General features: G+C 34.4%; 3 protein-coding genes and 1 long non-coding RNA gene across 8 annotated transcripts; 2 read left to right on the forward strand and 2 right to left on the reverse strand.

Annotated features, from left to right (window-relative positions):
- Positions 1-68: 68 nt before the first annotated feature.
- Positions 69-683, forward strand: LOC107917431 (uncharacterized). Its single transcript, XM_016846784.1, has one exon. The coding sequence runs from the start codon at positions 69-71 to the stop codon at positions 681-683; it is 615 nt and encodes a 204-aa protein (XP_016702273.1).
- Positions 684-2,964: 2,281 nt separating this feature from the next.
- On the reverse strand, positions 2,965-7,698 carry LOC107918190 (putative MYST-like histone acetyltransferase 1). The gene is made up of 9 exons (XM_016847722.2): positions 7,341-7,698; positions 7,095-7,183; positions 6,932-6,994; positions 6,600-6,809; positions 6,029-6,097; positions 5,108-5,269; positions 4,665-4,758; positions 4,073-4,215; positions 2,965-3,451 (listed from the first exon to the last, which is right to left on the reverse strand). The coding sequence occupies exons 1-9, from the start codon at positions 7,636-7,638 to the stop codon at positions 3,248-3,250; spliced, it is 1,332 nt and encodes a 443-aa protein (XP_016703211.2). The 5' UTR covers positions 7,639-7,698; the 3' UTR covers positions 2,965-3,247.
- A 1,982-nt stretch (positions 7,699-9,680) lies between these two features.
- Positions 9,681-11,811, forward strand: LOC121218251 (uncharacterized). Of its 4 annotated transcripts, none has more exons than XR_005914435.1 (5): positions 9,681-10,266; positions 10,556-10,648; positions 10,733-10,889; positions 11,004-11,190; positions 11,300-11,811. It is a non-coding gene; the product is annotated as an uncharacterized lncRNA (long non-coding RNA). The 4 variants fall into 4 exon arrangements; XR_005914436.1 differs by having other exon boundaries at positions 11,009-11,190; XR_005914434.1 differs by having other exon boundaries at positions 11,129-11,190.
- Positions 11,812-13,131: 1,320 nt separating this feature from the next.
- On the reverse strand, positions 13,132-25,273 carry LOC107918189 (uncharacterized). 2 transcript variants are annotated; one of them, XM_016847721.2, is made up of 19 exons: positions 23,594-25,273; positions 21,008-21,093; positions 20,494-20,883; positions 20,315-20,398; positions 19,801-20,184; positions 18,466-18,526; positions 17,019-17,148; positions 16,739-16,872; positions 16,399-16,641; positions 16,051-16,295; positions 15,747-15,965; positions 15,435-15,656; positions 15,294-15,347; positions 15,141-15,206; positions 14,875-15,015; positions 14,740-14,793; positions 14,580-14,639; positions 14,070-14,465; positions 13,132-13,954 (listed from the first exon to the last, which is right to left on the reverse strand). In XM_016847721.2, the coding sequence occupies exons 1-19, from the start codon at positions 24,849-24,851 to the stop codon at positions 13,787-13,789; spliced, it is 4,395 nt and encodes a 1,464-aa protein (XP_016703210.2). In that variant the 5' UTR covers positions 24,852-25,273; the 3' UTR covers positions 13,132-13,786. The 2 variants fall into 2 exon arrangements, with proteins under 2 accessions (XP_016703210.2, XP_040951080.1); XM_041095146.1 differs by having other exon boundaries at positions 20,494-20,904.
- Positions 25,274-25,860: the final 587 nt, after the last annotated feature.

Below are 25,860 nucleotides of genomic sequence, written 5' to 3' on the forward strand. Positions count from 1 at the left end.
TCCCTTTTTTCTTCTTCTTCTCCATTCATCTCACTATCTCCCATTTTTCCTTTCTTTTCAAAATAGATATGGGAAATAGATACCATCAGCAGCAGCAGATTAATAGTAAAGGAATGTTTTTGCCATTGTTGTGTTCTAAACCTTCCATTAAAGATGTGGTTCTCCCCAAATGGAAAGTTGTTGACAGGTCGGCTTCCTTGTCTGAAGATCCATTGTCACCAAAGATCAGTTGCATGGGACAAGTGAAGAGGAACAACAAGATTGTTGGGTTCCCTGTTTCTTACAAGCTCAGTACTGTCACCCCCAAGAACAGCAGCAGCAGCAGCTTCAATAGTAGTACTGTCAAATATTTCAAGCTTAAGAAGCTGTTTTCTGGTAAGAATTTAACTGGCAGCCCCGCTACCTCCACGACCGCCGCCACCACCGGTTGTAGAAGAAAACAAGTGTTGATAAATGGGACAAGCAAGCCTAAGGGTGATGATGGGAAAGAGAATTCTGGTACAATCAACATTGAAACCATGGATCCACCTTTGCCTGTAATAAAAAAAGGGCCGAAACAAGGTGATGAAAGAGATGGATCCGATACTACACTTTGGCAGAGGAGATCACGTGGGGTTGCACTGGAAAGATTACAGCTTCAACAGATTCAACTTAACAGACATCAAGAACCAACCACTGTTTGATGGAAAAAAAAACAGATCCATACAATGTACTAGGTAATGTATATGATTTGTTCTTCAAAAAAGAAAAAAGAAAAAAAAAGAGGAGTTCAAATTTTGATGATTAATGTTTGTGTTCCACTTGTGTTAAGAGACATGAAATTATGGTGAAGGTAATGGGATTGTTGATAAAAATTTGAAAGAAATTTTAAGGATATTTTAATCTTAAAAGTTAATGATAGACAGACCCTACATGGTCACCACAAAGATTATTGCTGCCGGTTGGATAATGAGGGTGACAAAATGAACAGATAAGGGGGTGTCAGATCAAGGTTCTATTTTCAGATAATTTTTGGCACCCATTAAAAATCATTTATTTGGGAAGGGCTAATGACTTCTAAAGGATGACAGTTCCGGGGGTTTTCTTTTTGACTGGTGAATAAGATAGAGAAGGTATGACAGTGTGAAATAGAAATTGATTTGTCAACAGTGATGCGGGAGCCTGGAACTACAGTAACTTGAAAACAAACATACATTGTTTCACATGTTAACGGGTTGAAAGAATTAAAGCTTCTATCCCTATCCGTATCTTAAAAATAATATTGTTAAGAGAGAGTCGTGCGCATCGATAATACTATGTCGATAATACTATGAACTATATAACAGACATGAACTATATGAACTATATAACAGACATGAACTTAATGCTAAAATTATAACTAAATTGATAATACTATGTTAATGTTTATAAATTGCTATTATTAACGTGAGCAAAATTCAATTGAAATCTATTAAGTTTTATTGATGTTGAGTCAAAAGCTCAACCGAAATGATTAAGTTGGTTGCTTATTATTGATTGAAATTTATAATCAAAGCGAAGAATTCACTTATTATATATTATTTTTAATTTATTTTAAATATTTATAATATATAGTGAACATATGATTTATTCTAAACAAGAAAATTATTAATTTGACCAAAATCAAGTTGATTTGATTAAATTGGTTAAAACCAAAGCCGATGGATCAATTATTTCTGAATGTTGATCAATAGGTTGATTATGTATAAAAAACCGAATTAACCAGTTTCATTTAACATTGGTAAATGTGAACAAATATTGTAGTGGTTCCTTGCTCTTTCTGTAAAAGCCAGAACATGAGTTTGTAATGGTCTTAATCTTTTAGGTCTTAAGGTCCACCTTATATTAATTGTTGATATAACTAAGTTTGCATCTTTGTAATTTTGATTTTGTTATTAAAATAAATTTAGTGATAACCAATAAGTGGTTGAGTGTAGACTTAGATAATATTGTCGAAAGAAGTAACCACGAACCCCAAACATGGGCCGTAAAACAAACATTAAGTATACCAAAAAAAGAAAAAAATAAATTTAGTGATAATTATAAATTCATTTAATTTTTGAGGTTATGATTGAATTGATAAAAATTGATTCTACTAAAAATTCAACATTGTTATTAGGATACTAAAATGTGTATCAACTCAAAAACTCAAATTAAACATTAAAAAATTAGTTAAATCGATATCTAATGATATAATAAGCCTTTAATAAAATATACAAATGTATTTTTATTTAATAAAATATACAAATGTAATATATATATATACAGTAATAAAATATAATGAAGAACTGTTATTGAAGGTGATGGTTGTAAAGAGAGCCGCCTGTATCATTAGGCAGACATCAAACAGTAAAGTTAATGGCCAAGAGAAAGGGAATAAAACTGTGGTCAGCAGTGACTTTTAACAGATAAAATAATTTAGCATTAACCCCCCTATGCTAGTACTAGGATGCCTAACATCAACCCCTTTTCATTGTTGAAGCTTGCTTAGAGCCCCAGAAACAAAAACAAAGCATCAAATATGGAAGCTTGCATAAAGGTGGAAATGAAATATGATTTGTATATATGATTTAAAAATACATATATATACACCCATATCCAACGTATAATTTTATATATGATTTATAAAAGATATACTACCTTCCTTGGCATCAATTGTCAAATCTAATAGACAAACATAAAAGGGGACAAGACGGTGAAAGGTAGATTAAATGACAATCGTCTAAAGATAACCAACCAACTAACGGTAGAGAAAACTCTCAAAGATTGTCACCATTTATCTCCTCCACTATGTTTCCAACAACACTACCAAACCAAGGGTAGAGAAAAGTAGGACATGAAAAATGATTATAAAACCCATTCAGAAGCAATAAGGTTGCGAGCAACAACTTCCATTCAAACACAGGTGGAACTCAAATCAAATGTCAAACATAAGAGAGAGAGAGAGAGACGAAAGTCGTTATATTGTAACTCACGGTGTAATAAAACATATACAGGTTAGCTTGTCCCGACATGTCTCAGATGACACAGGTGATGGTGTGATGGCAATAAGTACATCTAGAATGTAAATGGCTCTTGAGTTGATCTAAGTTTGAGTTTCTAATCTCATAATCTAAGACCTCAGCTTTATACATAAAACACAAGAAGCTACAAATTCCTAACTAAACAGCTACTAAGTAGACAAACTCGTTAGTGTAATTCGAACCTGTTCTTTATATGAGTAGCATCATTAACTCTGTTCTTTATATGGTGTCCAGATTAATTTGCTAACATCAACCTCAAGACCACCACGGCCAGCTGCTTTTAGATGGCGATCCAAGACCTTGGGGTCTGCACAGATAACATGTTGACCTTTCCTGTACTGAATCAGTTCTAGACTCTGCAGGGTGGTCAATATATCCTCTGCTTTTATAGCTGTCATGTCGCTGAGCTCCTGCAGAAAATTAGATTCATGTAGAAAATTAGTATTTAAGAATTCAGTGACACCACAATGCAATGAATTTTGTACAACATGCATGAATCAATATTCTAGGAGAAATCGCATTAATAGATACAGCTATTCAGAGACATCAATATAACAAACAAGAATAAACAGTTTATCAGAAGCAGCATCAAACCTATCGAATCAGGCATGCTCCTTAACATCATTTTCAATTTTTTTTCTCTTATTTCTATGTGGAAGATAATATACCGACTTTTAGTTTCTAGGTAAGTGCCTCATCTGTTGCCATCAATCTAAGGTGAAAGCAAGCAACCCTAATCACAAGCTTGACTGAATCATACTCTGGTTCAATTTTTTGATGTCAGAATGAACCAAATGAACATTTTATTCTCAGCCCCAAAAGTTCCCAATACTATTTAATTGATATCTAATTAAGCAAGTCTTGCCATTCCAAATTAATCTAAATTGATGGCGCTGAGTCTCACTGCATTTCACAGTGTAGGCATTGACCACCCCCCAAGCAAGAACATAAATTTCCATTAGGACAAAGAAGAGGGGAATTGCATAGAACACAGCCCACTACATTTTTAATACAGCTTCATGTAGTGATACCTTGATGGAAATATTTCCCTTATGCTTTTTCAAGATGTCTAAAAGAACCCTCGTCCAGTACCCCCTGTAGCTCAACAGCCCTAGATCGGATAGTGGTCTTTCAGGTGTACCAACTTTACCTTCTTTCTTCGAAAGTTCATATGCTGGGTCCATAACAGAGACAAAATAAGCAATAAAGTTGAATTATAAAATACCGATGGGATCAAATGCAAAGTACAATACAACAAAATCAAGTATAACATCATTTATATTCAAGACTACGCAACTAGCATGAAGCAATAAAATTTAAGAACTTAGAAGATAGAGATTAAGTTTACTCCATGAAAATGTTATAAATTTGCAGCAGCTCATGATTCTAGTAAACTAACTTGAGAACAATTCCAGACAATCAACTTGGTGTTATATTGAGAGTCTAACTAGTAGGATAATGGTACATTCTCATTTAATGCCGAATGAATAATCATCATCATTTGGTGCTATCTGTCCCCGTCTCTCTTTCATTCAAACATATAAATAGCTCACTTATTCTGATCCATTAATGAAATAAGCCTTGAAAAAGAAAATCAAATATCAAGAGGGGCAGGGAGCTTACAAAAGGCGATCAAAAACTTTCCATAGCCTTTCCTTTGATACGGAGGAAGGGTAAGGATACATGCCAAATTATATGATTCCTCAGAATGCTTTTCCTGCATGATCAGACACAAACTACTAACTAAGATATTTGTTTGTGTTAGGAAGTACAGTCAAAAACACAAGTAAGAATGAAATGACAAAAAATAATCGGTAACAACAGAAAATTTTAGCAGACATGCTATGAAATGAATAAGCAATTGAAAGCCCCAAATACACACATATAAACAATAAATTCTACTACTTGAAAGCTCATAATTTGAGGCTACAGAGGCAAGAATTGTTGTATCCACTCCATGCCACATTACTAAATTCCAATTACAAATTATCAGAATGACCACAAACATATAGACACTAGTTATAAACCTCCACTGCATCAAGTAACAAAAACGCACTAGAAGTTACCTTAGAAAAGTATCCAACCATATGGCAACCTCGATCATCACATTCACATAAAACATAAAACAGAAACAGATCAACATCATAATAAAGGGTCTTGTGGTCAAGGAATAACTTTGCCAAATAACAAAGATTCTGCCCATAAACTTTATTCTTTTTGCCATCAACCTGTTACAAAATATTTGAGCAAACGAACATGAAAATTAACAACTGTAATTATGTAGCAGGAAAACACAGCATGGGAGCTAGAAAAAAAAGGGGGGGGTGGCGGTGACAAATATTTGAACAATTATAAGCCAAAAGAGGAAAAACTAGAACTCAAAGCATACTCTACTTTTCAAAGTTAAGCATGATTTCATGATTATTTGATTCATGGACAATCAAATAGTTTTGAAAATTTAATTGTTATGGACCAAAATGAAAGTCGAGCTTCGGTCAACGACGGTCTGTTTAAATTTCTGTTCATTTCAGTTTGTTTTTATTTTTGTTGTAAACGCTGCATTTTGGACTCTTTAAAATAATACAGTGCGTTTTGGGGGTCGGGTTGTCAGGGTAGAGGGACAGTTTAATGAAACGGTGACTTTTAAGCTTAGTTATGACAGCTGTTAATAATCCCTTTTTCTCCTTTTTAGCCACCAATCAGGCAATGGAGGTGGTTATGAAATTTGGAATTGGTTTTCTCACTCTCTCTTAGCTTTTCTCGTGCTCTCTTCTCTCTCTCTCTCTCCTTCTCTCTTTCTGGTAATTTTTTCTCAGATTTTTCAACCGTGTCATGAATTTCCAAGAGTTCGACAATGAAAACAATGGGGTAGAAGTGAAGAAAACCAGAACCATATGGATTTACTTAAAATGCACCAAGAAAGACCCTTTTCTTTTTCTTTGAGGCAGCAAGAAAGTAGCAGCACTAAAGGCTCATCAACAGCATACCTCAAACATTGACAGAGTACCACTTCTATATATTTCGTCACCAGGGGGATGCTTCAGATCACACTTTCTCTACACATTAATCATAAAACCAGAGTTAATATTATCTCGGCCCTGTTTGTGGCTTAAGGCAATTGCACGTCAACAAAGACATTTTTTTTCTTTCAACTGAGCAATATCTAACATCTATAACACATTCCATCTATCCCAGAGATGATAAAGAGAGTAGAGAACCCATAATATAAATGCAGGCATAAATAAAACCTTCTATATAAGCAAGTACACCACAGAGACGTGCAAATTAAGATGTTACTTCAAGATATAAAGAGAAAAAGACTATTGGCACCATATCTTGATCATAAAACACAATGGCCATAGACAAACAGATACATAGGCGACAATTAAAACTTTCTATATAAGCAATTACACTGCAGAGACATTCAAAGTTGCATTAGACTAGGTGCTTAGAAAGCTAGAAAGGAACTGGTAAATGGAGGACAATTAAAATTCTAAATGTATTCCAACATAAAGTACAGCAGGAGGAAAAGTATTGCCATACTAAGGGAATGCTCACCATATGCCTCTGAAGTTGCTCTTTGCGCTTCATGAAGTTGAGGCAAAACTCACAAAAGTACAACTTCAGCGAATCATTATATTCTGGCGGAAAGGGCGAGAAGTACCATGTCTCAATTTCATATCTTCCAAGTTCTATGGTCGCTATATTTTTCACCTTTGTGAATTCCTCATGTTCACGCAAGCTAGCAGCATCGAGCTCCTCATGGCCCTATTAGAAAACAACAGAGCAGACTATTATAGATTTACAGAAATACAAAGAGCAACCAAATTTACAACCATCACATGCCCCCATCTTTGACTCGAGTAACTGAAAGTTTTACATATACTCACTACTTCTACATGCGTCTCATCAATCTTCCGCTTCTGGTGGCGTGTCATTTTTAAGCTTGTTACCTGAAAACCTCATTGGCAAAGTTATTCAAAAGAACACACCCTCAAAGATAACGAGTGAGGGAAATGAAATGTAGAATTTGCATTAGAAAGGGATATCTACCTTGTCTTCAACCTTTTCATCGACAACAGTTTCGACAGAATCAAGATCAAGCTGTTCAAGCTTCACCCATTCGTCAAGCCTCCTATTAACTATAATTTCAATATCACTCTCATGGTTATGGAAAAAAAAACTTAATTTTCTAACATTTCTAGCATAATAATTCTAAAATTTAACTAAAATTTGAAAAACCCTAAAAATGAAAAATTAATTAAAAACCCTAAATCTAAAGGAGAAAAGAGAACTTACATTCGGTGTAATGAACGTAGTATTCGTAATCATAGGGCACAGCGTAGGGCATCTTACGGCGTTCGATAACTTTGACAGGATGATATTTGCCGTCCCTCCAGCGGCACATCACGCGAGTACCCACCTCCAGCGGTAGCATACTCGACCTCCTCTTTTTCGTTGCCTCAGGCTCCGGCGACACCTCCACTTGCGCTCCGTTAGCTGAGGCCGGAGGATTGTGGTCGCCGCCGGAAGGAGCGGCGGCTTGTAACTGGGTCGAACCGTTCTCTGTAATTGTCGGCGTGTCAATGGAACCCATTGGAAGAGTTTTCAGAATTGGAGTGGGCTGGAGATTTGGATGGTAAAAGATGGAAGATGATCAATCTTTTGGGCTTTGGCCCACAGGCTTTATATATTCTTCTATCTTCACCTTAATCCGTACTTGACCTTTATGTGAGTTAATTGCACCAAACATCCCCAAATTATGACCCTCATTTTAAATTGGTCCTCAAACATTAAAACATTCTAATTACAACATCAAGGTATCAATGTTATATCAATAAGGTCCTTACATTACTAAAATAATTAACTTAATTGTTAAATAAGATTTCAAATCTTATGTGACATAATTTAAAATGAAAATTTTAAAGAAAAATAGATCTTATAAAAATCTTAGTTTTGAGGTTTTCAACGCTTATTATTCACTTTCCTGAGGTTTTACTTTATTTTTAGTTTTAAATTTTAAAATTTATGAGATAATATTTTACTTTTCTTTAAATTTTTCATTTTAAATTATGTCATGTAAAATTTTACGTGTCATTTAATGGTTAAATTAACAATTTCAATAATAAAATATCCTTATTAGCAATAACATTGATAGTTTGAAAATGTAACTAAAATTTTTTGAAAATTGAAAATCAATTTAAAATGAAATTATAATTTAAAGATGTCCAGTTAACTCCATTTTTAATTTCTTTTTTACTTGTTGTCATCACTATGTGAAATTTTTATCACCTGATGATTAGTAATTTTTTTATCACTCAACTATAAAAAGTTATAAAATAGTGACTACCCAATCATGAAAGGTTACAAAATAACCACTCAACTATTCGATTTTATATTTTTTAATCACGAACTGGCTAACAGTGATAACTTTTAAAATTAACATAATAGCTTTGACCTTTAACATTTACAAATTACATCAATTTAGTCTTGATTCTAAAAAAAATTAACTTTCAACATTTACACAATATGTAACATGGTCACATGTTGGGGGTAATATGTAGTTTAGTTCCTGAACCATAACTCATTCCTCAAGGTGATACTTATGATTTTTTTATTCTCAAATTGATACCTATAAAATCATTTCGTTAACAGGCTTAACTCTAATCTGGAATTAAGCCTCCAGTGAGGTGAAATGCATTTTCAACGTACTGAACAATGCTTTCCAAACAGCCTTGCGTTTACTAACATTTCAGTTGCAATTTTTTTTAGCCTAAAAAAATCAACGCACTAAGAACTAGTTGCATCCAAAGGAAGCCTTACCCCATGTTGTGACGAAAAATAATATGACACTAATGTACCAATTTGCTATTGACATGTGGCATTTCTTATAAAAACTCATCCAATGACAAATTGACACATTCCAAAAAGTATAAAATACTATTTAAAAGGTGTGCTATAGATTCTCGCATGGAACCAGAGTTTAATCTATTTTTAAATCGAGGAAAAAAATTGTACATCAAAAAAAAAAATTCATTCTTGTGCTAATTTATCCAAGTAATTTAGAAAATCTAAACATTTACATTTAACATAACTTGATATTCACCATTAAATGCTCTATAATTACTTTAAAATAGTCTTATTTTATTTTAATTATTTTAAAATAAATTTTAATCTAATCACTTTAAATAAGAGAATTATGTGACTTAATTATGTATAAAATTTTTATTTTCTTTTAATGGATTACTGACATGACATATTAACCTATTTAGTGACTGATATGTAGTTTTTTTATTGACTTTTGACTTAAATTTAAAGACATCTATAGATGTTTTTAGAGGAAAAAAGTTTTTAACTAAATATAATGAAGTATCTAAACATTAGTCAAAAGTCATAAAAAAAATTTGACATGTATCAATCATTCACTATGCTAATACGCCACATCAATAAACCATTAAAAGAAAACAAAAAATTTAACCGCAATGACTAATCCGCACAATTATCTTGTTTAAAATGACTAAATTACAAAAAAATTAAATAATCAAAATAAAATGGACTCTACTTTAGAGTAACCACGAATATTGTTTACCCTTTACTTAAATACAACCATAAAAGCTAACTATTTAAACTCCTTAAAGAAAACATTACTCCACATATGTAAAAGAAGGCTCTCGTTTACCACCATGTTTGGTTGAGTGTATTGGCATAGCCAATACACCCCTAATCGATGGGCTCCACTTAAGCCCCCTTTATTCCGTTGTTTGGTTTATGGTAATGCTATTACGGGTGTAATACATTACTGATTTCTAATCCGTCCCTTTAGGTGCTGCTTCACTTTACCCTCCCTGTTTTACCTTCTGCCTCTTCTGTTCCCCTTTGCCTCTTCTGTTCCTTCCTTCTAGCTTCTGCCGATTTGCCCTAAGCATTTCGCCCGATTTGCTCCCTCTGTTTCTTTTCTTTTCTTTTCTGCCGATTTGCTCCCTTTGTTTCTCACAGTTTCTGCCGATTTGCTCCCTCTGTTTCTCATAGTTCTCCACACGCCCACATCTCTACAAAAATAACAGCCTTCAAAGTTGGCAGGATTTTACGGCATTTATTTGAGCCCTGTTCTTCTCCTTCTTCCTAGACGTGGGGTTTCCATTTCCCAGTTCTTCTCGTCCCTTTCTTAAAGTCGGCATCTGCCTTTGCTTTCTCCAGTTTTCTCCTACCCAGCACCTTCTTCAAGGTTTCAAGTTCTTTTTGTTTCTCCTTTAATTTCTGTTGTATTGAATTCCATGGATGTTATTTTAATTTGGATTTAATTATGCCTATTGAGGTTGTTTTTGCTCTTGAGAATCATAAAAAATAATTGGGTCATTTTTATTTCAGTTGCTTTTGTGTTCTTTTAGCCTCTATAGGGTTGTTAATTATTAATCCCTACATGTTCATTTGTTTTTCAATTTCTTTTGATGGGGTTTCATTATTTTAAACGTTGAAATATTATCTAATAATGCAATCTTTCGTATATTTTTCAGGGTTTGTTCTTATTTGAATAGCCTTTGTTGTAGCTATTTGCAAAATGCTGGCTGCTAGTGTTACTGCCCCCTTGCGGCCTTCATTATCTACTGGTATTTTTCTTGGAACTTTATTTTATTATTCATTCAATTTTTCTTAGATTAATGATGATAAAATTTGTTATTGGTTTTCGGCAGGACATCGATTAGAGTCACGAATTGAATGCAGTAGCCGTTGTGGCTTGGTTAGAATTCCGACTCGGATTAGCCATGGGAACCTGGCTTGCAATCATAACCTAGTGTAGGAAGAAGTAGAAAACAATCTTCATCCATTGCATGCACCGCAACTGCTTTGGTACGTTTTGTCACCATAACTAATCGCTTACTTTTATTTTTACAGAAGAAATTGAGAATTGTTGCTCATCTTTTTGTCAATTTAAACGGTATTGGTTTTTTTCTCTGACCTTAGCACAGTTGATGTGAGCTATGTTAGTAGCCGCTCATGGTATTGGTTTTTTTCTCTGAGCTCTTCTAATTTTTATAGACTTTCTTGGCTTAATACTACAGTTTATTCACAAATTCTTTCATTTGTAGGTATTTCCTCAATTTGTTTGGTTTGAGGGGTTTATTTAATCTGATTCTAGGAGAGGAAAATGGTTAGGATCATGAACTTCCTGTTACATTTTATTTTAGATTGTGTACTACACTTTCTCTGGTTGTGGACTCATTGTTTATCTCATCTAAAATTGTGATTTCTTTTGGCAGCAATGGATGATATACAGTGAATGATGCAGATGGTCTTGACATAGTCCAACAGGAATGGGCACTCCCTAAATTCGAGCATCCGGCCGAAGCAGTATTGAAAAACCTCGTCAGCTGAACATCGGGAGCGTATAAACAGCTGTCAAAAGGGGATAGTTCGATTGAAGTTTTCATCTTACAAGCTTTTCGATGGATATATGTGATTGAAGTTGTCAAAAGGGGGCGTATAAACAGCTGTCCTGTTTGTTTAATGATATACCTAAAGGGGGATGTATGATTTCAATTGCAAGGCTAACAATTGAAACAATTTTTCCATGCTTTGAACTTGATTGACTGTGATTCCTTTGCTGTTACTTTAACTTGATTTTTTTATGGATATATGTAAATGATAAATCATGATAATTATCATCTTACTGCACGACCATGAGCATGGAAAACTAGGAGATTGGTGGTTTAGGGAGAAAATGAGTTTGAGTAGATTTCTTTATGTTATTTTATGTATCTAGTTTGTGAAACTTTGGTGGTGTTTGAATTATTTTTTTGTATAGTGCTAAACTTGTTGAATTATAATTTAATTTCTTTTCATTTATATTTAATAATAATTTTATACAATGTTGAGCTTTTGATTCATGATATTGAACTTAATTTTAATTTTATAAAGTATCATATATTATGATTTTAGTAAATTCATATAAGAATATTGATTATTAAGAATTTTATTAAATCATATATTTTAATTAAAATATATTCAATAATAATTATTTCAAATTATATTTTATAGCATCATATATTATGATTTTAGTAAATTCATATAAGAATATTGATTATTAAGAATTTTATTAAATTATATATTTTAATTAAAATATATTTAATAATAATTATGTTAAATTATATTTTCTAGTTTCATATATTATGATTTAGCAAATTCATATAAGAATATTGATTATTAAGAATTTTATTAAATTATATATTTTAATTAAAATATATTTAATAATAATTATATTAAAATATGATTAAATTATTTATTATTGATATTAATAATCTTATTAAAATTTAATAACAATAACAATAATCATTTAACAAAACAAATTTCTGCTAAGGGCATTCTAGTCATTTTAATTTTTTCCCTTGTGCTATTACACCTCCATTCCATTCAACCAAACACAAGAATACTATTACGTCTCTATTCTATTACATTCAACCAAATAATTGAATTACTATTACGCCTCTATTCCATTACCCCTCTATTCCAATAGAGCGAACCAAACGTACTCTAAATGATTAGAAACATGGAATGGATGGAAAACAAAATTTCTATAATAATGACATTCAAATGTTAAAATTTTGATTAAATAGTAAAATAATCATAAAAACTTTAGTTCAAATTTTATATTTATATTTCTATTTTTATGAAAAAATATAAAATGACAAAAAAACTTTTAAAATAATATAATTTATTTAGTAAAGATCTTCGTCATTAACTAATTAAATTAGCGTCCGACACTAAACGAGAAAAGTTAAATATCAGTAAACAAACTTAAATAGAAAAAAGTCGCCACACAGTTTGATCAAACAACATAAAAGTAAAAATCCACGCAGGGTTGGAAGATTTGAAAATAGAGACTAATATAATTTCAAGAGATTCGACATGATTATAGTATACAAGGGAAAAAATTTCAAACATGATAAGAATACATACATACATACATACATACATACATATAAAATAATTATAACATGTCCATTATTTGTACATATAATATCATTAGTCTTTAACTATGATAATAACAAAAAAACCCTAACATAAACAAGAATACACAAATTACCATGTATCATTAGTTAACAAAAACAATTTCATATCAACTCTAAAGGAACAGCACAATTCCACCTCTGGTTCTGAAAAAATAGATATATAAATTTTGTACTTGTAAATTTTGGTTTTATTAGATTTTACCTTAACACTGATCAGCTAAAGACGACAAACCAAGAGCAGATGAAAATAATCATAAACCAAAGGAAAGAATCGGCATATCCCTGTATGGATCTCAAGTTGGGCACCATTTTCTTTGCAGGTTGACATTAAATACATATCTGAATACCTATACACAGCACGCATTGTGGGCAATACGTACCTTCGCCGTATTAAAAAGAGGTACAATAAACAAATCACCAATCTGCGATCCTCAATCCCTAAGACCCTGACCTTGAAGACTTGCCAAAACATGATATGATGGAATGAACGCTCATCCACTGTACGATTATAACTGTTTGTGAATATACAAAACTGAAGCCAGAACTCCTCGTATCCACCCCCATCACCAACCATACAATGCAGCTCCCCCACTCAACATCTCAGCACTGATTTTGCCACCTTAGTTACCGCCTTCATAATCTGATAAGCAAGTCACCTGCGTGGAATGCAGTTATAAAGTGGCATAGATGGTCATCACTCATCATAGGCAATCGAAACATCCAGGTATTGACTCAGCCTTATCCATTGTGCTCCAATTGTCCATCAGAACAAGCATCCTGTGCGTGCTGCTTCTCCTTAGGAAGACAATCAACGGGTACGTAACAATATCCTTTTGGTAACCGTGAATTCTTCATCGATGCTTCATCTGATGTCATTACCAACTCCTTTTCAAATGTTTCAATTGGCTGAGATTCACCACAAGGCAACCATCAGCCGAGATTTTTAGGTTGTGTGTGTACACACACGTGCGAGAGAAACAAATAACGACTCCAAAAAAAGGAAAGAAAGAAAGAACCATACCTTCCTTAGTTTTAAGTTCCTTTCAGCATTATCTAAACTGTCACGAGATGCAAGCGAATATCTATGAGGGATCTGCTTCCCAGAGAATCGAACCCTATCAATTGGCTTTGGGACAAAAAGGCTCTGTGATGTGGAACTATCATCAGTCCTTTGATCATTTTCCACGGACACAGGAATCTTTATTTGGTGTTTAACTGAAAGAGTACTGTCTACAGTTATATCATCTGATCTCATCGATTCACTGCATGATCTGTAACCATCTGTGTGACCTTTGAGGGAAGTTGTTGCAGATTCTGAGCTAACATCTGGATGAAAAGGACTATGAAAAAGCAGTGAACGAGTAACATGATCTCTTTTGCGTGCAAGTATTTCATGTGAGCAAACAACCAACTCCCGCTGCAAACATTCATAATCACATTCTCATATTTAGACGTACAAATAGAAAACCCCCTCTAAGCAGCAATCACATCAGCAAAACAAGAAAATAGCTTTACCATTTCTAACAACTACCTTCAATTTTTCACGTTTGATGATTCTATCACAAAGAAGGCGTAACCTCTCCAGTTTAACCTGTAGAGGAGAATCCACACAGATTCATACAATAATGTAAGTTGTAACACCAAAAGTAATGCAAGGCAAAAAAACTAAAACTAAACAAGAATGCCCTTACCCGAATTTGCTTCACGTTTTTCAACTCTTCAACTCCATGCTTCTGAGTTTCAGCCTACAGAAATTGTTCAACAGATAAGGAAAAATAAACAAAAACTACCGATTCAACAATTTTATACAAAAGTCAAATTTAGACCTTTGCTCTCTGTTCCACACTGTGCTTTTCACAAAAAGCATTGCGCTGGAATTTGCCACCAGCAAGCATAACATTCATACAGAAGCCTGCGCTTCTAGCACAGGAGGGATGAAAAGTGGTCTGACAGTGATTATAACTACACTGCAAAGAACAAAACCACACCTGCTTAGCTACAAAGTATCTTAGGCAACAACTTGTAGAAAATACCAAGTACAAAAAACAAATATCTTTTCAGAAAGAAGAAAGAAAATGTCCACAAAACTCACCTTTATGCATGCACCATGCTTTCGATGGCATATACAACAAATGTCAACCCCCCTTGAAGCCTTCTCCTGATATTCCATTTCCATATAAATTTAAATAAGATCTATTAAACTCTCAAATTAGTAAGTACCTAATGCCTTAACATGCATACATACCATTCCTTCTACAGGATTTACTTGTCCCCTTCTGAATGTTGACTCAAGAACCCACTACAAAATAGTAGGAAAAGTTTACTTCATTTCATTTGATTGAATAAGAGATGAAATGTTAATGACCAAGGGGCAAGGAAAAATCACCTCAGCACAGAAAGCATGTAGCCACTGGCCATCCACAGATTTCCTAAAAGCACCGGTAGTACCGCCACATAAACCACAATGAACAGCAGGATAAGATATCTCCCAAAAATTTAGAGATGTAGCTTCGAAGGATCTTGATGAGAACAATTCTTCACATAATTCACAACACCAAGGACCCAAAGGTTCCTTAACACTGCGATAGCAATCCAAGTGAACAGCAACCTGTAAGCAGAAGAAGTAACTCAAAAACCCTAACAGATGAAGAGAATTTCCATTTAGGAAAGAAAAAATAATGGTTCCAAGCTAGAAAACCTTGCATCCAGAACAGACTAAAATAGGATTTAGTACTGTCTCAGACCGTCTGCAGATGTCACATGACCTAGGATGTTCTTTAGAAAAATCTGACACCGACTGAACGATATCAGAGTACTTCTCAGATGAAATTCGTGGAACAGCATCCCAAGCATCTTTTGATCTTTGCAGCAAGCTAATGCCAGCTCTCCCAACACAAGCATTCAGCTTCAATATATTCTACAAAGGTAAATAAAGTAAAATTGCATGCTTATCTGGAGGTACGAGAAAATTTCATAGAAAGAAAAAAGATCATGAGAATAACCTCTTGCTGACTAGAATCTTCACCATCTTTCCTTGATAGTGAATTTCTGGAAGAAGCAGCTGCAGCAGCAGTTGCAGCAGCCAATACAGCTTGTGCCTCCTTATGCCTTCTCTCTTTACGGCCCTGCTTCTTTGCTTCTCTTAGATCATAAAGATATTGATTAGCAAGCACAGCATCCCATCTTTGTTCCCTTGCAGCTTCAACCTCAACCGGTAGACTTTTAGCAACTCTAGAAACCAGATTATCTGCAAGGAGAACATCGTACAAAATACAGGTTCTATTGTTATAAATCAGCGTGAAACAGCACAAACAGACACACTAAAGAACACTAGCGGAAAATGTGAATACCTGTAACACAATTTCTAGTAATTATTTTGTGCATTAATCTATCCTGATAATATATAATTTCCCCTTCCACTTCATCCTTTGGAGACAATTTGAGAGATCTCAATTTCCTAGCCTTAATAGAAAAATCTAAACCATCAGGTGTACTACTCTTCTCATTGCACTTGGGATGTTCACTTTCATGACTAGAATAAACACTGCCGGTAGAAGCAGCCACCAAGCAAGAGCGATCTCTCACCCTTTTACCTGGCAAAGTGCAGCTAGTCAGACCTGAGTCACGTGTCCAAAACAACTAGCACAAAGAAAGAAGAAACTGCAGACTAACTAATGACACGAAACTTACCATCCAACTCATTTAATGTGTTCATTCCGTCTTCAAACTTGCCTACTCTGTTGTTACAAATAAATTTATCGTGCATCTGAAGAAATTTCTTGCGTATATAGGGGTGGATATAAAAATTAGAAAACTCTTCACTTCTGCAATACAAAATTATCAAAGAATAAGAAAATATCTCATCAAAATAGAAAAAAAGCTCCTGTAAACGATAAACAAACATCAATTCGATTAAGAGAGAGAGACCTATAGCCTATAGATTTAACAAATGTCTTTTCACAAAGCTTACATGAGATTCACAATTGGGAAAATGGAACTTTCTTGTTCTGAAGTTGCTACTGTAATCTTCTCAGGAGTTGCTGGCATCTCTGATCGACTGCTTTCATAGAAGCCATCATTTAAGAGATCAGGTGAATTTCCTGTTCAATCATAAAATTTTAAGTTAGAGATGCAAATTATATCAAAATCATTAGAGACAAGAAATTATTTGATACACTATGCCCATTAGAAGAAAACATAATAACAGAAACTTCGGGGCAAAAAGAAGAGGAGATGCTGTCAAAGGTATTTCATATTGTACAAACAATCCTTTGACCATATTGCCTAATTATAATTTCCCCACATTTCTGAAAACATGAACTTGTTTCACCTTCAGAGCAAATGTCAAATATTACTTCCTAATTTCAGGAGGTAAACAACTATTTTTAAAACAAATTAAGGGAGAAACTAGAAAGTGTATAGTCTTACAAAATCCTTGGGAGGATATTTGTAAACATGCAAGAACAAATGCTAAGACTATAAGAAATGCTAAGATCTAGCCTTAATGTTAGTTATTACAAGAACGTTTTGTAATTTATCCTTCCAAAGTGATGTCAGAGTCATACTTCAACTAAAAGTTAGGACTATAAGAAATGCTAAGATCTAGCCTTAATGTTAGTTATCTAACAACTCATTGACTTACCAGCCTTAACATGTGAATCTGTTCTGCATAATGCATGAACACCACGACAATAATAACAATGGTCTATTTACACTGATCATGGCATATGAAGCCAACCGTGTAACAATCAGCTCAAACCAAATCACCAAGAAAGAAATTTACAAGGGAAGCCATATCTCTAGAATAAAGTAGCATGGCAACCAAAATAAAATCTGAACATACCAGATCAAGAAAATCAGAACCCGAAACAGTACAGAAAAAGTACAAAACCAAGCATTTCACAGACAAATAAGTACAAATCTAGAAAATAGACTTTCATCTGCCTAGCTTTTGGCAACATATGCAGGACAGAAGTAAATATTTCATAAAGCAAGCTAATAATACGCTACTTCAACATAAAAATCAGAAACATGTAAACCCACTTTGACTGACATAAAGTAAAAGAAAAAGGAAAACTTTTGGCCACTATAAACAGATTAGACACATAAACTCTCTCTTGGAACTCATCATGAACTTTAGCAGCAAAAGCACCGAAAAAAGGAAAAAGAAAATTAATCAATTTTCCTACAAGTATGTTCCTTGCAAACCAAAAATTTGAAAGACAAGCCCCCTGGAATTAAAATAGAGAGAATGAAAGAACAAATGCAAGAGTATACATGAAAAGGATTGAAATATCAAAATACCAGCACTTTGAACGAGAGTGCATTACTTAACCCACAATTGTGAACCAGATCAAGAATATGATTTTGACAAAGGGTATTACATACATAACAGAAAATAATTCAAAAATAAGTACCTTCAGATGCAGGCAAATGCCTGTCTGAGGAGTCCAGGGAATCATCAGGCTTGGCTGAATTCTACACAAATGGAAAAAAAAAACCCACTTAAGCAAAAGAAAACAAAAGGTAAGAGAGGAACTAAATAAGGAAAGGGCATAAAATAAAATAAAACCTATAAAAGCAGATATAGAAGGAACACATGACTAGATAAAGGCGCATAAACATACTATTTCCAAAGCAGTTTCTTCTATAAAACCTTGAGACATTGAAAGAAGAAATCAGTGAGAAATTAAAGCACTTGGGCACTATCTTAAACATTTCAAGTTCTTTTTTGCACTTTTTGATTCATTAAAAGAAACAAAGTGCACATCATTATTACATGAACACATCTTAAAAGGAAAAAAAACAGTTGCAATAAAAAGAAAAAGTAAGCATCAGCTTCACTTAAGATGAAATAAAACATAAAATTTTCTCAAAGTATATCCTCTGTAATTCATCATTCAATGTTCATATTAATATAATAGTTTTATACATCACAAGGAAACTCTTCACTTTCACAACTATTGCACTTTAACAGGTGGGGCAGACCAACTCTCTCTAAAACTCAAATTGATGGACAAAAAGGAATCACAGGGAGCAGAATAGATTTGTAAGCAGGAACGTATCTACTCAAAAGCAGCACCAGCAAGCAACTTTCTAGAATCATACTATAGACTACAACGTCCATCCGTACAATGGAAGACACAATTAGGACAAATTTGATTGGGGAGATCATATCATACATAAAGGGAATATCTAAACACTAAACAAATTCTAAGTCAAAGCAATAGGAAGAGAAGGGGCTCTATGTTACAAGGGGAGGAGCTAAAATAAACCAGACGACTAAAACAAAAACAAAGTATCCCTTGTGCACCCTCAACTAAACCAACTCCATAAAACTTATCCCCCCCCCCCAAACCTCCAAACAAACAAACAAAAAAAATAAAAAAGAGAAAGGATGCATAAGCATAAAGCAATATGCACAAAAGTTGTTTGAAGTATAATCAATGTCAATGACTAAAAACATCTAGTTAAATGGAAACAGCCCAACAGCACAGAAAATGGGCTCTAAAAGAAAAAAGCACCTAAAATGCTACTAGTCAGCAACCAATGTACATAATAAATGAGGAAAAGATACCAATCATGAAGAAAAACCCATGGAATTAATACACCCAGCAATTATTAGCAACAATAAGAAAACATAAGATGTAAATGTTGGTTCAAAGACAATTCTAACATTATAATCAATTAAAAGGATTAAAAGTTAACTTGTCAAAAGACCTTGGAGCTAATATTAAAAATTGATATCTAACCTTTCCAATGGCATCGAGAATGGATGCTTCACTTAAATCATATATTTCTTCCTTGGCAAGTCTATCAACCATAACTTTATCCATCACTAAACCATTGTCATTAATAATTTCATCTGATGAGCATATTACTTCATTGTCCCTCAAAATCCTCGCATTGCTCTTGGTTCTTCTCCGAGGAGGCACAGACTTAACAGCAACAGGATTTGGTATATCAGACATAAAGTCCATTATATCGTCATAACCATCAGTTGCTCCAGTCTCATCCTTGGATGACATCAAAGGCTTCATCTTAACTTTTAACTTTTTGGGGGAAGAGCCCATATAAGCATGATTTTTGAGCCATTTAATTAATTTGCCTTGCAAGTCGGGTGTCAAGCTATCACCCTGAAGAAAGAAGGACCAAAAGTAACATTAAAGAAAATTAAAGGAAGATAAAAGCACAAAATGATAGCTAAAACTGATTTGCAAAAAACAATTTGGGGATAAGGAAGCACATGATTGTAGGTATTATTACATCTAATGAAGCACTCAAAGAGTCATCCGAGAGTCCAATCTCCAATGCTAAATCTTTTACATTGACTTTTCCTCGGGCAATCAGCTGCATAAATTGTAGATTGTGAGTCAAATAATAATCTGTGGCTTTCCAAACATTGAGAAAAAAACTACAAATCCTTTGCGTACTGGACTAGCTACCTTCTTCAAAACCAGTGCAAAATTATGGGGGTCAGATGGGTCATGATCATTTATATTGCTCCTCTCCAGCAGCCCCATGTCAACAAGTTGCTGCAAGTCACCGTATTCTGACAAAACTCGGGCATCTAATCTGGTATCAAAGAAGCCTATCTCTTGCAATTCACCATCACCAGATTTATCAGAGTTGTCATCTGGATCATGTATGTCCACTGTAATTTTGTCTTCATCTTTATGGCCAATTTTTAAATTTTGAGATTTTTCCATAGATGTTGGAGAGAACTGGTTGGCTATAGAAAAGTCATTAGCAGCTGCACAAAGTTCTCCAAGTTGTGGGGAACTGCTGTTATTCCGGATTTCTGAATGCTTAGAACAAAATGCCCGCATCTCGATCTGTAAAAACACTAAGAATAGCTGAAGATTTATGATGAGAAAACCTAAAATAAGAGCAAAGTCACTGCTAATCAATAATAGCAAAACAACTCCACAAAAAAGAAGGGAAAAAAAAAAGAATTACATTATCACACCCGTATCTTGCCCAAACTTCCATTCTATGCCCGGCTTCTCTTGCACATAGAGGATGGAATGAGTTTCTGCAAGTGCCTGAAAAAAACACCCAAAAAAAGCATCCATCACAAGTCAAAGCATTATATACATGTTCAAAATAGAGGATTAATAAACAACAGAAAACAAACATGAAAGGACAGCAAATATTTCAGCCTTAAAGTGGCACACTAATTAAGTTAGCAAAAATTGTTCAATTGCAGCTAGGTCCCCAACATCATGAAAGATAAAATCTAGGTGATTGTTTACGTCAAGATCATTTTAGTTTTTTCTCAGAACTGCATTACTTGATAAACCATTAACTATGCTGCGGGATACATACATGATTAGTATAACAAAACAAAAAGAAAAACAGATATTAAGGACATGGGAGGTAAATATACCATGTAAATCTAATGTTTACATGACACATAATAACATAAAAACACATTGCAATCCGGAAAAGCATAAGCATGCTTTCCTTCAGGGAGTTCTTGCAGTGCTCTACAATAAGGAAAATTAATCCGTGACCTCAGTACAGTCCCTTTGAAACTCAGAAGCATCAGTTTCAGCTTCCAACAGAAAACAAAAATATAATGATTGGACTCAAACCAGAATGAGGGAATTTATCAAATGCTACTCACCCTTCAGTTCCTTAAATCCCTGACAACAGTTATTATACCCCAGAGAAAAGCAACTGTCAACGGGAATTCAAGGCACCAAAGCAGATTTCAGGGGCAAGAACCCACAAACAACGGTGGAAGTTTTGAGATCACAAACATTACACTTCCTAACTAGCTCAGGGTCGTGTATAGGTTTGGTGATACCCTTCCGATCCCGTGTAAACAAACCAAAAGATCTTCAGCAAAAACCTCAAAATATCAGCATAAGCAGTTCCTAAGGGTATGTATGTGTCTGAAATGTCAACTATTTGGAATCCCGGATAGAGTGATATGGTTATAAAGGATCTGCAATGAGGATAGAGGCAGAACAGAGGAATTCATCCAAATTACCCTTCCATTATTTGACATTTTTTATGAAAGGAACATGTATTATTAATGTTTTGGTTCTGAGTATTTAAAAGAAAGTAAAATCCTACAAATAATCAAGCAACTTGTTGGCCAATAAAAGTAGATAAACTGATGCCCAAGTATCCTAATTGATCTAAAATATGTAAAAATGAAACAAAATAAACCAAACCAGCAAAAGAAAAAGACAAAGTAGTTGACCAAAGAAACAAGGTGAAAGTAGTTGCATGATTGAATTTTCAACTTTTAACTCAACTTTTAAATATTTTATCTATTGTTTCTTATTAACATTCGAATTTTCTCCAATCCTCATCATGTTTGTTTCATTCTCTTTCTTGCATCTTTCTTCCTCATATGTCCAAGGCGGAATGCCAAATTACATTGCTTCCTTCTTCATAGTACTCTCAAAAACTACTCAAACCAAACAATACTTTACAGGAAGAGGGGAAGAGTTACAAAATTAACAATGGAAGATAATACCCAGAGAAGTTGGTGAATATTTTCCATCAAACATCCTACTTCTAGAAGCTCCATTCCAAGTAATTCACGTTATATGAGAATAAATTCTGCAATTGCACATCCAATAAGTGGCTTATCTGTTTCCCCACATTCAAAACACAAAAAGGAACGCAAACTTTCTATAAATAAAGATTCCAGAAACAGCGATTCTAATCAAGCTTTACCAAATTCTATACCACATGGGTGTAAACAATAAACCAAAAGCTGCCAAGAAGCATGGAAAGCCAGAAAGCTGGATATTTAAATACCACAGCTACTAAACAAGTCTCGCACCACAAGGCCTTAAGTTACCATTTTTCTTGTTTGTAAGCAAAACATTACAACCTCAAAATTAAACATCTAGCCTCACACCCACTCTTTTTATGAGAAATATCTAAGTTTATTTTCCAACTGCCACTGATAATATTCCTGACAATGAAAAAGCAACAAATGTTGTAGACAAGTATATCTTCTCTCTAGCAGAAATTCATCATGCAGATACTTTGATACAATTAAATGATGAGACTATTTCATAACTGTGGAACAAATTGCTGCATCAAAATATGGAACCAGAAGAACTCGCCAGGGGATGAAAAAGTGAGATCAATCTAGCACAAAAGGCAGCAAAGCAATCATTCACCCTTAACAGAAAGGGCAAATGTTTTAGATAGGCTCTTTAATTCGAATCATCCAACTTACTGTGTTTCAAACACACTATATCAATTTCTGTTAAAATACGGGAAAAGAGAGCATGCGGAAATTATTTGTATAAACAGTAAATACAGGAAACAAAGGCATTTTCTAATAACAAGAAGCATCTACTTAGGTGATACCATGGCAAAAAAAATCTTCTTTTATTTAAGCCATCATGCTTGATAGGAAGCACTTCAAAGAACATGTTTTACAATTGCAAATGTCTATACTAATGGATGTCAAAAGTAACCAAAGATTTGAATAAAAGGACGTTCTCGTTGTGCACCAACCAGAAAAAGAGAAGAAATGTGATCTAAAGGAAAAGGTAGCAACAAACATACCATGACTGCATGGGACACAAGCACCATACTTCACCCTGCACACATTACAGACTAATTTCTTTCTAGTTCCCTTTACTTCTCCCACATTAATAATTGGTTCCATCTTTGTCAAGTCTTCTACATAAACCTCAGGCATCCAGATCGAACAAAACATGTGAGCAAATTCCACAGACCCACTATTTTCATCACTCTTTTGGATGGGCTTTAAAGCACCGCCCAGCTTTGGACAAAGTGCACAGGGTTTCCCGGCATCATTGCTATCATTTTTCTGTTTACACCAAGAACATAACCAAGAACTATCAACGTCATTTTGGACACCATAACACTTTTGATGAACAGCAACCTTACAAGAACAGCAAACAACCAATCTGTTCGATTCTTTTCTGGTATCATCAGTGCAACAAAAATGACATAAAGATGAATTCCCATCACATTGACACGCGACTAATACCTTCTTCAGCCCGTCATCATCTCCAAGGAGCTTCCTCTTCTTAGAAGGCCGCTCTGATGTCAATCTCCTACTCCTAGACCCTAAAAGCCACCCTAAGCCACTAGATGAATCTGAAACAGAACATCCTCTTTCTTTCTTTAGTGAAAACTGAGCTTGCGTTTCCACACTATCAATTTCCATTAACTGCTCAGCCTCCTCCTCGACCACCACCTTCTCCTCTTCTATTCCAACACCGCCATTTTCATTCCTAACATTTAAATGCTCTCCACAACTCACGCTTGCCTTCTCGCTCACGTCGGCATCCAAATTCAAATTCACCCTCGGCTCATCGCCAACATACGGAATAATAAAACACTTCTTCCTGGCAGCTAAAGAGCTAGACGGTGTAATCTTAAACAAAGCGTCAATATCCTGTAATGCCAAGTCCCTAAAATACTCTTTTGTTTCAACCCAAATGCTTCCACCTTGCTTCTTTTCCTTTTGTTTCGAAGACTTCTTGTCCGCTACAGAATGCGACTTCTTATGCTTCTTCCTACTATCAGCCTGCTTTAACAAACTTGCCAATCCACTAGGCAGCGTAGGCACACTCAACTCGGAAACGGAGCCACCTTCAGGTATATCAAAAGGGGAACGTTCAGAAAGAACTTTACCTGCCTGAGAAAAGAAATCGACACCGACATCATCAAATGACAATCGCTTCAACGCATTCTCAGGTTTCCGCGCCGGACTCCGACCGGAAACACTAGAAATTGGGCGGCAAGGCCTCTCCTCAGTGCCGCAACCTCCGTCCGCACTCCTACCCATCATCTTCTTATGCCAGTGGCATAGGGCTCCCCAAATCCCCAACGCGCCCTTCGCATCCCATAACCGTCGAACCGGAGTCCTATCCTAAACCCTAATCTTAACCCTATCTCCGCCCCCTCGTAAACACAAAACCCTAACCCTAAAAATCAAGCTCCACTACCAGTCTTTTGCATGCAAAAGAAACAGAAGAATCAAAAAAGGAAAGTAACTAAAGAGTAGGGTTTTCAGTATATTGTGGTTCAGCTTTCAGATCTGTTTCAAAGTGTGCGTTGTTCTTCGTTTCTTTTTGGGAACTTTGGAAGAGATCGAAATAGAAATAGAAATAGAAATAGAAATGGGAAGATAAGGAAATGTTATTATGGTAATAAATAATAAGAGAGAGATTCGCGTTTTATGCGGGCAAGGAGGAGAGGACGGTTCATTTTAAGTGGGGTTTAGATAGGATGTGGGTGACGCAATACATATTTTCGTGTACTCACCTGATTTTACCACGTGGTATGTGGATATTGGTTTGAAAGGATGAGATACAACCCCCTTGCGTGTGTGTGTAGATATTATTATCTGGCCTGTATTTCTTTTTGTTTTCCTAGTCAGCGCTGACGTGTTTTCCAGCTTTGGAAAAATTCTAAGGTATCCTACGTGTAGATGGATTGAATTATTTGTTTTAAAAATTATTAAATTAGTTTTTAAACCGATGCACCAAAATATGTTTTTATTAATTAAATTCAAGAGTAACATTTTAATTTGATTAAAATATGTCATTAGTCCTTATAATCTTTACAAATTTCAAATTTAATCCCTATATTTTATTTTTAGAAATTTAATCTCTCGATTTTTCAATTTTCAATTTAGTTCAATTATTAATATTGCTAATTTTTTTCTAATTTTATTAGTATGACATTTTGAAATAAAAAATTACTCACATAATAGCAATGTAACTAAAAGAATAATGTTGTAATAAACATGAATTTAGACAAAAATAATTTTAATAATGTTAACAATTAGACCTGAA

The sequence above is a fragment of the Gossypium hirsutum genome, chromosome D06 (assembly GCF_007990345.1).
Source record: "Gossypium hirsutum isolate 1008001.06 chromosome D06, Gossypium_hirsutum_v2.1, whole genome shotgun sequence".
Classification (NCBI taxonomy): domain Eukaryota; kingdom Viridiplantae; phylum Streptophyta; class Magnoliopsida; order Malvales; family Malvaceae; genus Gossypium; species Gossypium hirsutum.